This window comes from Brienomyrus brachyistius, chromosome 7 (genome assembly GCF_023856365.1).
Source record: "Brienomyrus brachyistius isolate T26 chromosome 7, BBRACH_0.4, whole genome shotgun sequence".
NCBI classification, from domain to species: Eukaryota; Metazoa; Chordata; class Actinopteri; order Osteoglossiformes; family Mormyridae; genus Brienomyrus; species Brienomyrus brachyistius.
In genome coordinates this window covers 21,036,774-21,050,754 of record NC_064539.1, presented here as the reverse complement: position 1 = coordinate 21,050,754, position 13,981 = coordinate 21,036,774, and the positions used below count along the sequence as shown (strand labels likewise).

The following is a 13,981-nucleotide window of genomic DNA, read 5'->3' as shown; positions in this document are numbered from 1 at the left end:
TTCCCCACGGACTGCGATGTGCGCCTGCGTTGAGGAACCCAATAGCGCTTTGTGTCCAAAAATTATGTTCACCTAACACATAATCCAAATACCAATACATATTCATTTTGTTATTAGTAAGCAATGTAAAACAGGGTACCCACCTCAAAATGTATTATAAGTGTTACTGAATGTCATACAAGGGAGATAACTCGTCTTTTGTGTTGTATTGGTTCGTTTGAGAATACTATTGTATGAAATCAATTTATTAAGCCATTTTTGTGTAGTACTTTATAGGCATTATTTTCTCAACAATAGATTTAGCAACAGTGTTACAAGTAGAGTCCTGCAATTAAATGTATGTACTGTATTATAATTTAGTAGAACTCACTCTGCATAATAACAGCAAATAGAGAATGATTATTTGTTTCTGACGATTGTGTTATTTTGCCATGCCGACATGTCTTCCACAAATTTAAAATTGAACCCAAATGAATATTTAATATATCTTATTAAGGACATCAATTAACGGTATTGGTATTCATTGTAGTTCCTTTACGCCGACAGTAAACCATCTTTTAGATGGCTGTTAATATATATTCATAATAACGTTAGATCCTAAATGACCATTTGTGTTATTTATCAAATCAAAGCCCAACAGTGTGGCTATAGTATTCAGCGGTAGATGTAGGCAGTGAAATGAGATGCAGTGGGAGACAGACAATACTGTAGGAACAGATTTAGTTAGCAAACTCTAAAATGTCAAGATGTTCTCTCACAAGAACTTGCATTAACCAAAAAGAAAAGCCTTAATTGTCTCATCAACCTTGCATGTTATGTGGCGGAAAGAAAAAGAAAAAAACAAGTTCCATACATGGTTTGAAGATAGTTATCCGTCTCTTCGAGAATAACATGAAGAGCAAAAAAAAAGACTAATATTATGGCATGTGGTGTATATATTATGTGATGAAACAGCTTGTATAAAATATCAATATTAATTTGGGAAACATTTAACACAGTTGTCACTTTAGTTAATACTTTAAATTAAACTGCACGTCATTTTAGCATTGATTTTGGCTATGCGACTGTATGATCCATGCCCAAGCCAGAAACGGCGACCCTGGGGTGCTACAGACTGTGGTAGATCGATAGGTAGGGAAGATTTTCTTTTTTTGGGACATGTGATAGCTAATCCACACTTCTGGGTTTCCCAGAGGGGGTGATATCTGATCGTACGGTACCCTGGGGGATGAAGGCTGATCATTTTCCCTGAGGCGTGATGGCTGGGTCCTGCTGCAAGTAATGGTTTTTCTCGGGAGTTCCGCTCCCCGTCTGTCACGCCGTGGACTCCGCTTCCGGAGCTGCGCGTTGCGGGTCACATGACCGGCCTGTGCAGCGAGACTTGGTGCGGCGTTACACAAACACCGCGCAAAACACCTCGCAAAACACCCGGTAAAACACAGCGAAAGAGTGCATTTGATCAGATCTGTGTCGGCCGCTTGCACGATGAGTGCTGGCACCCCAAAATCGCTGCCGTCTTCGGGACAGAAATCCATTCAGGACATCAGCCACCCCCTTTCTGCCGAAGAGTCTGTCCTGACACCCAGCCCAGATGTGGGAAACACCACCAGCAGCCTCGGTGAAAAGGTATGCCGTTATTACCATGTGTATAAAATCCTGGTGATTAAGATGTACGTCCAACGTGGAAGCTTGCAGTACAGTAAATGAAAATACCGATTGATACGGTGATGTATGGTTTCCACGACTGTCACTCATTCGTTAGTACACCTGTGCTTCGTCTGTATTGTTAGCGAAGTACGTCGCCAATTCCCCTTACTTTTCAATGTGTTTTGATGATGCGTGGATAACTGCGGGCCAGTTCCTTCCGCATAACGTCGCGTTTCTCTGTCTCCTGCTTCGCACATTCCAGCAATACTCGTTTCCTCCAACCACTTCACTATAAGCCCCTACGTACGAAGCATTCATCCATTCGTACCAGGTTTTTAATGCTTATTAATTTAAGGCTAAACACACTAACTTTGAGCCGCACCTTTTGTGTTGTTTCATTCACGTATGCATTGTGCATTTAGCGGTATAACTAATTTCGCTGTGACTTGTTAGTTATTGTTTCGGTTGCTTATGATATCTGTTCACTGGAAAGAAATCTGCAGTTCTTTTTGGCTTAACGGAGGGTTGCTTTTTGTTGACTTGTTACAACAGAGGGGGACATCAATAGTGATGTAATGGATATACGTCAGTGCAATAAATGCGTAGATATATATTTATTATCTTGAATTGGTCGGATGATTGTATGTAAAAATGTTGTATTTTGATGTGCTTTTTCTTGAAACAAAAGTGTCTTTTTAATCATTTTCTTTTTCATTGTTGCGCTATGAAGTTTTTAATCTAACACTCACCTGTTGTCTCTGGATGAATAAGATATTCCTGCAGCAGTACCTCCCTTGTAAATCGTAACTATTGAAATGAAAGAACAAGTAAAAGGGTTATATTTTTTTCCTTTTAGTTGTGCGTCACTTAAATTCTCTGACGTAGGAGTTAAAGAAGAATGTGTAATGAATGAAACGGTGGAACTTAAAGTACAATATGCATACATGCGCGCATATATATATATATATATATATATATATATGTCAGTAGTGTGTGCGTGTGTTAAGCACATATGAAGTGTAGTAAGTTTATCTTCAGAATAATTTGCAGTTGAATTAACTTTTTGAAGATTTGCTACACTAACATTTCACATCCATCCATCCATCCATCCATCCATCCATCCATCAAACACTTATCTTGGTCAGGAACACAGGGGCCTGGTGGCCACCCCTGGCAGGATAAGGAACCAGGCTGAGGTTCACCTGGGATGGGATGCAAGTTCTGCGTATTTCTGTTTTTAAGAATCATTTCTTATTAATTCCCAAGACAATTAACAGTAAAGATATTGTAGTAAATTAGTATTTAAAAAAAAAAAAAAAAAACAGTTTTAGGTGCGGATGAGATGAGTTTGCAGCCTGGGGTGTGGGGGTGAACGAGCTCAGACAGACAGGGGTGGGGACATAGACAGTAAGGAGCTTTGAAGGCAGTGAGAAGCAGTTTGTTCTGAATGACCAAGGAACCTGGCATGAATATCTACGTATAAATGTGTAGGTGTCTGTCTCTTTGCCTTTCAGTGCCCTAGTAAAGTTCTCTACAGCATTTTTATTAAATCTGTTAAACATTTTGGATTTACATCATCAACACTTTTTTTTCTGCTGTTCAGGTGGGATGAATATAGTCCTGTTCTGGAATCAATCTGACCCTGTGGACTTTTCGCAGGACCTGAGCCTTCCAAACGGTACTCCTGTGGGCACGTCTAGCCCGGGTTCGTCCTCCTCCCTCTTAAACCGTCTGCAGCTGGACGACGACCTCGATGGCGAAACCCACGACCTGTTTGTCTCTGTCGACGACCCCAAGAAACACGTGTCCACCATGGAAACGTATATCACCTACAGAGTCACCACCAAGGTCAGAGGTTTGGTATAATTCTTCACATTACGAAAATGAAATATTTGAGTCTTTCAAGCATTTTTATCATGTAGAAGGAGGCTCAAATTTGGTTACTCAAAATGATTTTTTTTTCCACTAAAGCTGACATAGACAAATTGGATTACCTTACCAGTGCCTTCAGTTTTGGTGTTGATGGGTGGTCTTAGTCAGATGGTGTGTTATATTCAGACACTAAGACCAGATGGCCATCATTTGATGCATAGTTTGCTAAACTGATTCCAAGTTGCACCCAGTTGGCACAGTGACAGGGTGGTACATACAGTATTATTGTAGCACCTGTTGGTGGTGAAATTGACTTGAATAAGTTCCAGGGTTTTCCTGCTAATATCATGCTACCTTTTCATGGCATCTCCATACACACTGAAAACATTAGACAAACTGATACAGTATGAAAGCTGTCAAGCAGAGACGGTCCATCACTGAGAAGAGGTTGGTGCCATCTTCTTGCCCTTGTGACACATTATCTGAAAGCTCATGGATTATGTATGTTTGCTAATACTGTTCCTTGTCAGTGTGATAGAAAGTATTAGAAGGAGCTTGTAATGTGGAGCTCTGCTCTCATACTTTCAGACTAGCAGGACAGAGTTCGACCTGCCGGAGTACTCGCTACGGCGCAGATACCAAGACTTTGATTGGCTTCGAAACAAACTGGAGGAGAGCCAGCCGACGCATCTCATTCCCGTAGGTAGCGGCCGTCCGCTCGCCTGATCTTTCAGCTGTGCCCCCTCTTGCCTTATGTGTGTTTTGCTTAAGAGACGTGTCACGATTTTCAGCTGATCTCTTTGTCCCTTTGCAGCCTCTCCCAGAGAAGTTTGTGATGAAAGGTGTCGTGGACAGATTTTCTGAGGAATTTGTAGAAACGAGAAGGAAAGCACTTGACAAATTCCTGAAGAGGGTAGCAGACCACCCAGTCCTGTCATTCAATGAAAATTTCAATGTTTTTCTCACGGCCAAGGTAATGAGGATCTTCATTAACTCTCTGTTTGACTCCAGCTAGCTTGCATGTGATATGTAACTTGTGATGCGCTGGCTTCCCATACAGGGTGTTTCCCTACCTTGTGAAATCTGGTAGCACTTGCTATGCCCACTGGGCATCAGATGCCAGCTGATCAATGTCTTCATGTCACTTCAGGACCTGAATTCCTATAAGAAGCAAGGGCTGACATTGCTGACAAAAATGGGGGAGTCTGTGAAGTACGTCACAGGCGGATATAAGCTGAGGGCTCGGCCTTTGGAGTTCGCCGCTATGGGTGACTACCTGGACATCTTCACGCAGAAGCTAGGCACCATCGATCGGATAGCACAGAGAATCATCAAGGAACAGTCGGGTAAGGCTGGGCTACCCGGCGCTTGGGAACTCCTCAGCTTTTAATAACACCAAGAACTCTTTAAGGACGAGGGTCGTGTACCAAGCTTATTCTGAAAAGCGCTATATAAATGTAACATTCATTCATTTGTTCGTTGTAATTATTATTTTAAAAAGGTGAAGACATTCATTGACAAGACAGACAGGACACAGGTGTTGAGAGTAAAAGATGGGAAATATCTCAATTCTACCATCCTTTTCTTTAAATATGACATTAACAGCATATCTGTGAGCTTTTCTGAGCAAGAAGCCAGCTTTCACAAGACCTCTGAGAGACGAGTGACATAGGAAATGTAGCCTGCCGGTTTTGACCCCATCAGGTCAGATGATGTGCTGGTCTCTCTGTCCCACAGAGTATCTGGTAGAACTACGTGAGTACAGTCCTGTGTACAGCAGCTGGGCAGGCTGTGAAGGGGAGCTGCAGAAGCCTTTGGAGGGAGTATCGAGTTGTATCAGCAGCTGCTCCTCTGCTCTAGACGAACTCACAGAGGATATGAGCGAGGACTTCCTCCCCGTGCTCAGGGAATACGTTCTCTATATCGAGTCCATGAAGGTAGGAGGTATACACACAGATGAGCTGACATGGTGAAATGTTACTGTGATCTGCTGTGGTTGTACCTTATTAATCTCCAGGCACAATCAGTGAAAATGTGTTTTTTACTTCCTGTTTAGAATGTCCTGAAGAAGAGAGATCAGGTCCAGGCTGAATATGAGGCAAAGTTGGAAGCTGTCGTTATACGGAAGGACGAAAGGTCAGGGGTGAGTCACCTTGCTACAACTACTGGGGAGAGGACCCTGGATGATGGTGTCATGTTTCATATCTCACTTGTCTTTGGGCACCGGATTTTGTTTACAGCAGAGCAGTATTTTCTGGGTGCAGTGTACTGCTGAGCGCCAGGCCAACTGATGGACTCCAAGCCATTTTTTTACATGGCGTTGTGGAATAACTCTGGGGTAGAAACTACCAAATTGCCAAGCTGCTGATTAGACGTTTTATTTTTGAATCTGGGTAGCCAGTTTTTCTATATTCATAACAAATGCCAAGACTTCCTTACTTTCTGTTCCCATCTGACAGGGAGCCTGTAATTAAATAAACTATGCATACCACACAAGTTAAACTGCATGGGTACAGAAGTGAACATTCTGCAATGAAAGTACCTGCAGGGCGAGTAGAAGCTTGTTTCCTTTCACCAGGAGAATTCATCAGGATAATTTTGGTTGTGAATCCAGAGGTCTGCCCTGTTTCTGGGCTGTCTGCTGAATCCCACAGTACCGCCGGATATGAGATGGACTAGCAATAAGCCTGTGTTCATCAGCAGTTTCGAATGGCTGCCTGTAATTGAGGAACAGGTGGATTTCCGGCATCCTTCTGGGTCAGACTGAGGCTGATGCTCTGGCCAATCACACGGCCGGTCAGACTGAGGCTGCTGCCCCGGCCAATCACACGGCTGGTCAGACTGAGGCTGCTGCCCCGGCCAATCACACGGCCGGTCAGACTGACGCAGCTGCCCCGGCCAATCACAAAGCCAGTCAGACTAGGGTTGCTGTCCCGGCCAATCACACGGCCGGTCAGACTGACGCAGCTGCCCCGGCCAATCACACAGCTGGCAGTAACAGTTTAACATTCACAAAAGTAATGTGGCACAAAGCGTTACTAAGGATGATCTTAAACCCCAGCTCCAAAAACTGAATCAGCACTTTGTATCACTACAGTACATGTCACACTCACACTCTTAAGTGTTCAGTAAGTGGTGAAGTGTCTCACTGGGCTCCTCCAGTGCCGTCTGCAAAGTTCACCGATACTTTTTCACGCAGGTGCCCGCAGATGTGGAGAAGTGCCAGGACCGAGTAGAGTGCTTCAACGCCGACCTGAAAGCTGACTGGGACCGCTGGCAGAACAACAAGAGGCAGGATTTCCGACAGCTCCTCACCGGAACGGCTGACAGAAACATCCAGTACTACGAGAAGGTTGGCCACTGCGAGCTTCCAGTAGGTGTTGACCTGTCCGTCACTGTCCCGCTCATTGTGTCTCTGTCTCTGCATTACAGTGCCTTGCAGCCTGGGAGTCCATTATTCCATTATTACAGGAGAAACCAGACATCAAAAGTGAGACAGACTGAGTCCAGGAACACTGGGTATGAAGGACTCTCATTCTTTTCGCAGAACACGGACTGATTACAGACTGCGAGTATTTCATCTTTCTTCGTGTTTATACTTGTGAACCCAGTCTGAGTTCCATCCGGTCGTGTGGCTTGACGCGGATGTTAGGCTGAATCTGACAGCATAGCCTCCTGCTGATCGGACTGCACCGGCTACCCAGGTGACTCTAACCTATAACCTTACCGAACCCAAAGGAGCGAATAAGCGGTTTTCTTTTAACAAGCATTAAATGACCATTTTGTAAATAGCTTTTTGAGGGAGAATCAGACCTTTAGTCGCCTCTTTGCTCTCGGCACACGGAATGTCTTGGAACGCCGTACGCAGTGTTTTCATAGGAAAAACACTGTCACGGTTGATGGGCTTCTGTTTTGGAACGTATTCATACCTGTTACATGACCAGACAAAAGGGATATATTTGGCACAAGAGACATGAACTGTCTCTGGTTTTTACAATGGAGATGATATTTTCGTAGGGCCGGCGTTCAGCGCTACGTCGTTAAATCGGCTCAAAGTCTGATCACCCAAGACCAAGGGAACACACGATGAAGAATGTGGTATTGCAGAAAAGGTCCTTTCAGTGAAAGTGCTCAAGATGCTCATTTTTGGTGCTAAAAAAAGGGATGTTTGCTGATTGTAGCTGAAATAATCAATGGACTAACTATTTGAACTTTGATGGTATTTTTTTTTTTTTTAAAGATCTGTAGACCTAATTTAGAGGTCAATTTTATATAGTAAATCCGGGCATATTGGCACCTTCCCTGAAACAGTGTCACATTAATCAGATCTTTGCATAAATGTGACACAGAGACTACAGCCATCATTCCTCGACAGGTTTCCCTACCATTACACTCATTATGCATATTTCTCATCGACATGTGAACTTAATAGGGACGCCCTGGCCACACTTCCTGAGATGTGCGAGTAACATTAATACTCTAAGATTGATTGCTGTGGTAAGGTTTTTGGTGTGATTTAACAATTAGTACTACCCCCATGACACACTACTCTTTTAATTTCTGGAAAACAAGTATCAAATGTTGTGCTGAAGGTTCACTACTAGTCAGCAAATTTGAAGCTCTACATTTAAGTATTGATAGATTCTTCCTAACTGATATCTTGACCTGTGAACATTTGGTTACTGAATATGCCTCTTCTGTGTTTAGATAACAGAAATTAATGTAAGTGGTCTGGTAACTGAAGGCAATTTGAGTACTATGGAAATTACTCTTGTAACGATAATATAGTTGTTTCTGTACTAATTATAGATTTGTTTTTCTAAATAAACTGACCTCATGCAATACATACACTACTTGTCACAAAATACTTAAATGTTCATTTGATAAACCTGGCCACAGACAATTTTTTTGAAGATCAGATGTATTTCGACGGGGGGGGACCACGTATAATATTGAATGGACACTTATTTTCAGAATGCTATGCTTACAGTCCAAATATACCCAGTCTCACAATTGAGATCTACACTATTGTAAACAGACCATGTAGTATCTTACATGATCTTACAAAGGAACTCCAGCATGTCCTATGAAATGCCAAGTGTCTGTCTTTGTACACCTCCGAAACGTGCCAGCTTAACGCTGGAGATCTGCACCCGACTCAGTTTCTCTGTGCCAAGATCTCCAGCCAAGGTCAGTGTTTATAGACTGATTGTAAAAGCTGTATTGTTGGTCGTGATGTAAATTCTCCCGAATTTTGTTTCCAATGGTAAATTAAACATTTGTCATAAAACCCTTTGAGCACATTTACAATATTTGATTTATGCATCCTCATTAACATGACTAGTATAAGCTGTGGGAGGACATGCTGACTGGTGCAGTGATGGCTGGAATATGAAGTACACAAAAGCCTCATTTAAAACCGTCAGAAACAACCTTAACACACTGACCTTTTTGATAATGTATTTTCCTTTTAACATATTTTAATATAGTATATATTAAACATATATCTGATATTTCATATTCACCATTTTGATACATTTGCAAGACTCACCCAGATGGGAATCGCTGTCGTTCTTTCTCTAGATAGGCCTCTGGGAAAAGCTAATTTTGAATGTGCACAAGCTTAGTAAGGACTACATAACAGAAAAATACACATGATGCACCCAGCAGCCTCACCATACTATATTTTCCCAACACAATCAAAAATCCGACATTTTCTTGATAATTTTATTGACATTCACATCAATCAAAGCATGAAAATAAAATCTCTGTACCCAGTATCTCCAGGCCAGAGCAGAGATGTTTTAGGCACTCAGGTTTTTATGTGAGAAGCAAGGCCGTTTACGGTCTCACGGCTACAGGCAGGCACCTGGCGGGGGGATCGGGGTATTCCGGGCATCTATCTGCCCCATGATATGACACCATCTGTGCCCTCGTAGATGTACTGAACCACTAAATGAACCTTGATACACAATACAAGTAAGTTTGGGAATCGATCAACCCTTTTTAAATCTTAAGAGATAACTGCCATCAAAATGACAACCTGAGACTCCTTCAAGTGACCTGAATACACACTGAACTGTCCTCTCTGCTTGGCAGAAAACACCTTCACTAATACATCAGTTTCTACGTAACACAAACAGATGGCAACAGGACACAATCTCCTGAAATATTTAGTTTTCTCATCTTGGTCTCCGTTATTCTGCTTCTTGACGTGGCAACACCGGGAGTATGAGGTTTCCGAAGGAAGAATCTTGAGTGATGAAGAAGCCGGAGGAATGTGCGTGTGCGTGCTGCGGAGAGACATCACTGTGTCGAGACTTTACAGAGCTGGGGCTGTGTTGAAGTAGCCCCCAAACATGAGGGTAGTAAAAATCATCCGTCTGATAGCAGCTTTGATTCTCAGCCTACATCCAACAAAAGAGTCACTGATGGCATTTAAGAAAATGCAAGTGCACCTGCGAAAATGCCCTAACCCATCACCAGGTCTCCACCCTGACAGAGCAGAAAGGCTCGCTCACCCCACAGACCTGTGCTCTCTGTGCCCTGACAGAGCAGGAAGGCTCTCTCACCCCTCAGACCTGTGCTCTGACAGCTTAGAAAGGCTCTCTCACCCCACAGACCTGTGCTCTCTGTGCTCTGACAGCTTAGAAAGGCTCTCTCACCCCACAGACCTGTGCTCTGACAGCTTAGAAAGGCTCTCTCACCCCACAGACCTGTGCTCTGACAGCTTAGAAAGGCTCGCTCACCCCACAGACCTGTGCTCTCTGTGCTCTGACAGAGCAGGAAGGCTCTCTCACCCCACAGACCTGTGCTCTCTGTGCCCTGACAGAGCAGGAAGGCTCTCTAACCCCACAGACCTGTGCTCTCTGTGCTCTGACAGCTTAGAAAGGCTCTCTCACCCCACAGACCTGTGCTCTCTATACCCCGATAACTCAGGAATTCTCTCTCACCTGTAAAGCAGCCTTTTGTTGAGCTGCGATGTGTTGCTGCTCTGCGTGATCTCGGAAATCCTTATTCACAGCAGGTCTTGAGAGAGGAATGCTGTGTCCAAGAGATAAACAAAACCAGAATTTGAAAAACTGTCCCCGCTTCTTCTCCAAGGCTGTTGGCCTTTCAAGAATCACACATCAACACAGGCCAAACTGTTTCATTGCCCCAACCTTATTAGGCACTAACAGCATTTATCCCACTGAGACAATCAGAACAATAATTCCTGTAGCAGTTTAGTATGGCTGTGTTGTATTAGACAGGTAATATTACGCTGAAATGAGATGCATAGAAAAATCACTGTCAAAATCCAAGCATTCCTATATCCTTAACGAATGTGAAATCTCTGTAGATCCCCAAAAGCAGTATTTGATCTGGAAATCTGACACACAAATTTGAAATAGGTATGTCCATTTCTGATTTATTTTCTATCACTGATAGTTGACAGTCGTTAATTGACTATTAACCGTTAACCGATATGAATAAGACATACTATTTAGAATGAATGCGTGTCCGTCAACCAATACCAAAATACCGACACAAAAAAACGCTTTAGTAATTAGAAGCGCTTTATTTTTTTTCCAAGTGCAAACACTTCATGACTTATGGAAATAATCATCAAGAAGTTATCAGACTTTGTAATGAGCCAAAGATTTACAAAATGACCCAAACATTTAGCCCTCCAGCGCCAAACATGCTTAACTGGCGGCTCCAGCCTACATCTCCCGAATAGGACAATATTGTAAAACTCAAATGCCCTGCAAGTAGCCGGCACTGTTTCTAACATACAGCATGCAGTGCACTGTGACAAAAACCAACTCCATTATCTGGGATATTTAATTTAGTGTAATCAATGGTCAACAGCCAATGTTGTAACAAAAAGGAATGTCATATTCACACCTCAACAGAAAAGGCCTATAAGCCACTTCAACCTTGAGTATAATAGACAGCTTGTTTACTGATTTTTATACAGAAAAAGCAGTATGTTGACATGCTGAGGGGACAGGTTTGTGCGCAGTCTGTCGACAGACCAGCGACACAGAATACCAATGACACTGATGTCCCCCTAGCCAGAGTGGCCAGCCTCTGGAAACAAGTCTGATCAGTTTCACCCTCGTGAGTTCATAGGCTACGTATTCAAGAGCATTTTAATCTTCAACATTCTATGCATTTTACCGCGCTGCAAATATTTAACATTGATAATAATAACTGACAGTATTAATTGGTTGAAATTATTCTTATCAAATATCGGTTAAATGGTGAATTATTAACACCCGCAATTTGAAAACTCTAAATGAGGACAGGCTTAGCACAATGTCCATGTATAAGTAAGGATTGAATTTTATTATCCTGCTGCACAAATATGTGGACTGGAAGCAAGTTGTAAAGGTATGCTCGTTACCTGGCCCCCGGACTGTTCATGGTCTGATTCTGGATCAGTCGTCTTTTCTCCTTATCCAGCTCAGCTAGAATAGCCACCCGGTTTTTGTTCTGAAAACCTGTCAGTGGGTTACATTCTGATCAATGACAAAGACTGCAAAAAAGCATGAGGTCACACAAAGCACTGAAAAGACATGAGTGACCGAAAAAGAAGTGTCCCACAGAGAACGACTAAGACACTGCACATCTGTGTGTCACTGTTTTAAACACACACCAGTACTTATATATTTACTTCCAGTAAAAAGTTAAATCCTATAGAACCTGTATGGAAAAAAATGGACAAAAGAGCCAAAGAAATCCACAAGCACCGTGCATCTTTGGGCGCTGCTAACGAAAAACTCGGACGACATACTGGGTGATTCCCTGATGGATATGTTAACCAACAACCCTGTCTGTCTAAAGATGTAAGCAAGGAAAATAGTCAAAGATGTATATTTACTTTATTACTTAACTTAGACACAATTTTCATTGTTCTGGTATACCACTTTGGTATTTTTGACGTTTTATACTGCAATTTTTTTCAGATTAAATTATTTACGAAAAACACAGCATCTAAACCACTGAAAAATACTAGTTTCCCACGAGGGTGATCTTTTTTTTTCTGAGTATGGGTTCTCTTTCAGCTGTCTTTCAGCTTCTGATTGACTGAACACACCTGATCCAGGTAATCAGCAGTGTGTGGGGCAGGGATAGCTGGAAAACAAGCAGGGCAGTGGGTCCCGAGGACCGACTTTGAGAACCACTGCGTTAAGGTGACAAGCTTATACTAAGCATAAGGTTCCGCATTAGTACTGTTCTGAGAGCACATGTTTAGGTCAGCACCACTATGAGCTCATTCTTTATCAGTATTTGATCAGGGACACGGAAAACAGTTACGTAATAAAGAGAGTTTTTTTTTTAATCAGTCTTATTTAACCAAAACGCAAATACGATGGGGGTGGCCAGGTTTCACTGCCTCCCCAAACCCGCGTATGACAGCATGCATGTATTCCAGGAAAAGCCTTAAAACATGACTATTTCTAAGGTGTCCCTTCAGCATCTCTGACCAAATGCAAACATGTCACTAGTACGTATCGGCTTTGAATGCTACTAACAAGAACGAAGACACACTTTCGGAAGTTGGAGGTCAACTCTGGGCTGGTCTCAGGTTAAACGAAAAGAGAAATGCCAGTTAATTGATTCATCTTTAAATATACTAACAACCTAAGAAGTGACACTCACCCTGGCCAGGAGGATTTGAGGTCATCTCTTCAGATTAGCAACATCAGCACCTGGAAATGTATAAATGTGTAAAATAAAAAGGTACACAGCAAACTGTCACATCTTCTGCGTGGAATTACTATTTAAAAGCAAAACAAAACCTATAACCATCTGTTTACATCGAACATTACAACCGAGAGTGCTAATCATATTATTCTGAGTATACGAGTAGACCGTCTAAGCAGGTTGTCTCAAAAAACGCACGTCGTATTGGATAAGAGCGTCGGCTACATAAACAAAATCTACGGTATATGTGATGTGTTATATAAAACACTAGCAAAAGTTCTGTCTACAGATTGTATAGGTGCTGTTTATGAACTGTGATTAATTCCTCTGATTACGGAAAAAAAATAAACAGCAGTCAGCTTATTACGATTAACACACTTTATTACTTACACGATTCTACCCTTAAAAAACACGCAAAGGTCCTGTTAAACAACACAACGGCTACACACACATAATTAACATACCTAAAGTACATATCGCCATCTACTGGGCTGGAGTGTGAAACAGCAGTTGGGTGGAAACGTACAGAGGAGGATGAGTATTCAGAAAATGCACACTGCCATCTAGTGCACTGGAGTGTAAACAGCACTTCGCTGAAACGTGCAAAGGACAATAAACATACAAAACATTCATACCGCCATCTACCTGGCGGGAGTGTGAGAAGGATATTGTAAACCAAACCTCAGCCGCTATACTTTGGTTATTTCAAAATCCATGGCTGGCTTCTGTTATGCCAGAAACTATCGATCATCGTCCGTCTGTCCGT

General features: G+C 42.4%; 2 protein-coding genes across 5 annotated transcripts; one reads left to right on the top strand and one right to left on the bottom strand.

Moving 5' to 3' along the window:
• The first annotated feature begins 1,321 nt into the window (after positions 1-1,321).
• On the top strand, positions 1,322-8,809 carry snx30 (sorting nexin family member 30). 3 transcript variants are annotated; one of them, XM_049020085.1, is made up of 9 exons: positions 1,327-1,626; positions 3,307-3,495; positions 4,108-4,218; positions 4,334-4,492; positions 4,670-4,865; positions 5,257-5,456; positions 5,576-5,662; positions 6,719-6,871; positions 6,952-8,809. In XM_049020085.1, exons 1-9 carry the CDS (start codon positions 1,486-1,488, stop codon positions 7,021-7,023), a joined length of 1,308 nt encoding a protein of 435 aa, XP_048876042.1. In that variant the 5' UTR covers positions 1,327-1,485; the 3' UTR covers positions 7,024-8,809. The 3 variants fall into 3 exon arrangements, with proteins under 3 accessions (XP_048876041.1, XP_048876042.1, XP_048876043.1); XM_049020084.1 differs by having other exon boundaries at positions 1,322-1,626; positions 6,719-8,809; XM_049020086.1 differs by having other exon boundaries at positions 1,487-1,626; positions 3,307-3,502; positions 6,719-8,809.
• A 423-nt stretch (positions 8,810-9,232) lies between these two features.
• LOC125746285 (ints3 and nabp interacting protein) lies at positions 9,233-13,981 on the bottom strand. Of its 2 annotated transcripts, none has more exons than XM_049020088.1 (5): positions 13,680-13,981; positions 13,171-13,220; positions 11,912-12,008; positions 10,473-10,563; positions 9,233-9,812 (listed from the first exon to the last, which is right to left on the bottom strand). In XM_049020088.1, the coding sequence occupies exons 2-5, from the start codon at positions 13,193-13,195 to the stop codon at positions 9,717-9,719; spliced, it is 309 nt and encodes a 102-aa protein (XP_048876045.1). In that variant the 5' UTR covers positions 13,196-13,220; positions 13,680-13,981; the 3' UTR covers positions 9,233-9,716. The 2 variants fall into 2 exon arrangements, with proteins under 2 accessions (XP_048876045.1, XP_048876044.1); XM_049020087.1 differs by having other exon boundaries at positions 13,606-13,695.

Bases quoted from the DNA above. Each gene is read 5' to 3' on its own strand.
- LOC125746285 (XM_049020088.1), bottom strand. From the start codon at position 13,195: ATGACCTCAAATCCTCCTGGCCAGG. The intron at 12,009-13,170 runs GTGAGTGTCACT...ACCCACTGACAG, and splicing joins CTCAAATCCTCCTGGCCAGG to GTTTTCAGAACAAAAACCGG. The intron at 9,813-10,472 runs GTGAGAGAGAAT...GTCTCTCCGCAG, and splicing joins AACAAAAGGCTGCTTTACAG to CACGCACACGCACATTCCTC.
- snx30 (XM_049020084.1), top strand. From the start codon at position 1,486: ATGAGTGCTGGCACCCCAAAATCGCTGCCGTCTTCGGGACAGAAATCC. The intron at 3,496-4,107 runs GTCAGAGGTTTG...TCATACTTTCAG, and splicing joins CCTACAGAGTCACCACCAAG to ACTAGCAGGACAGAGTTCGA. The intron at 4,219-4,333 runs GTAGGTAGCGGC...GTCCCTTTGCAG, and splicing joins AGCCGACGCATCTCATTCCC to CCTCTCCCAGAGAAGTTTGT.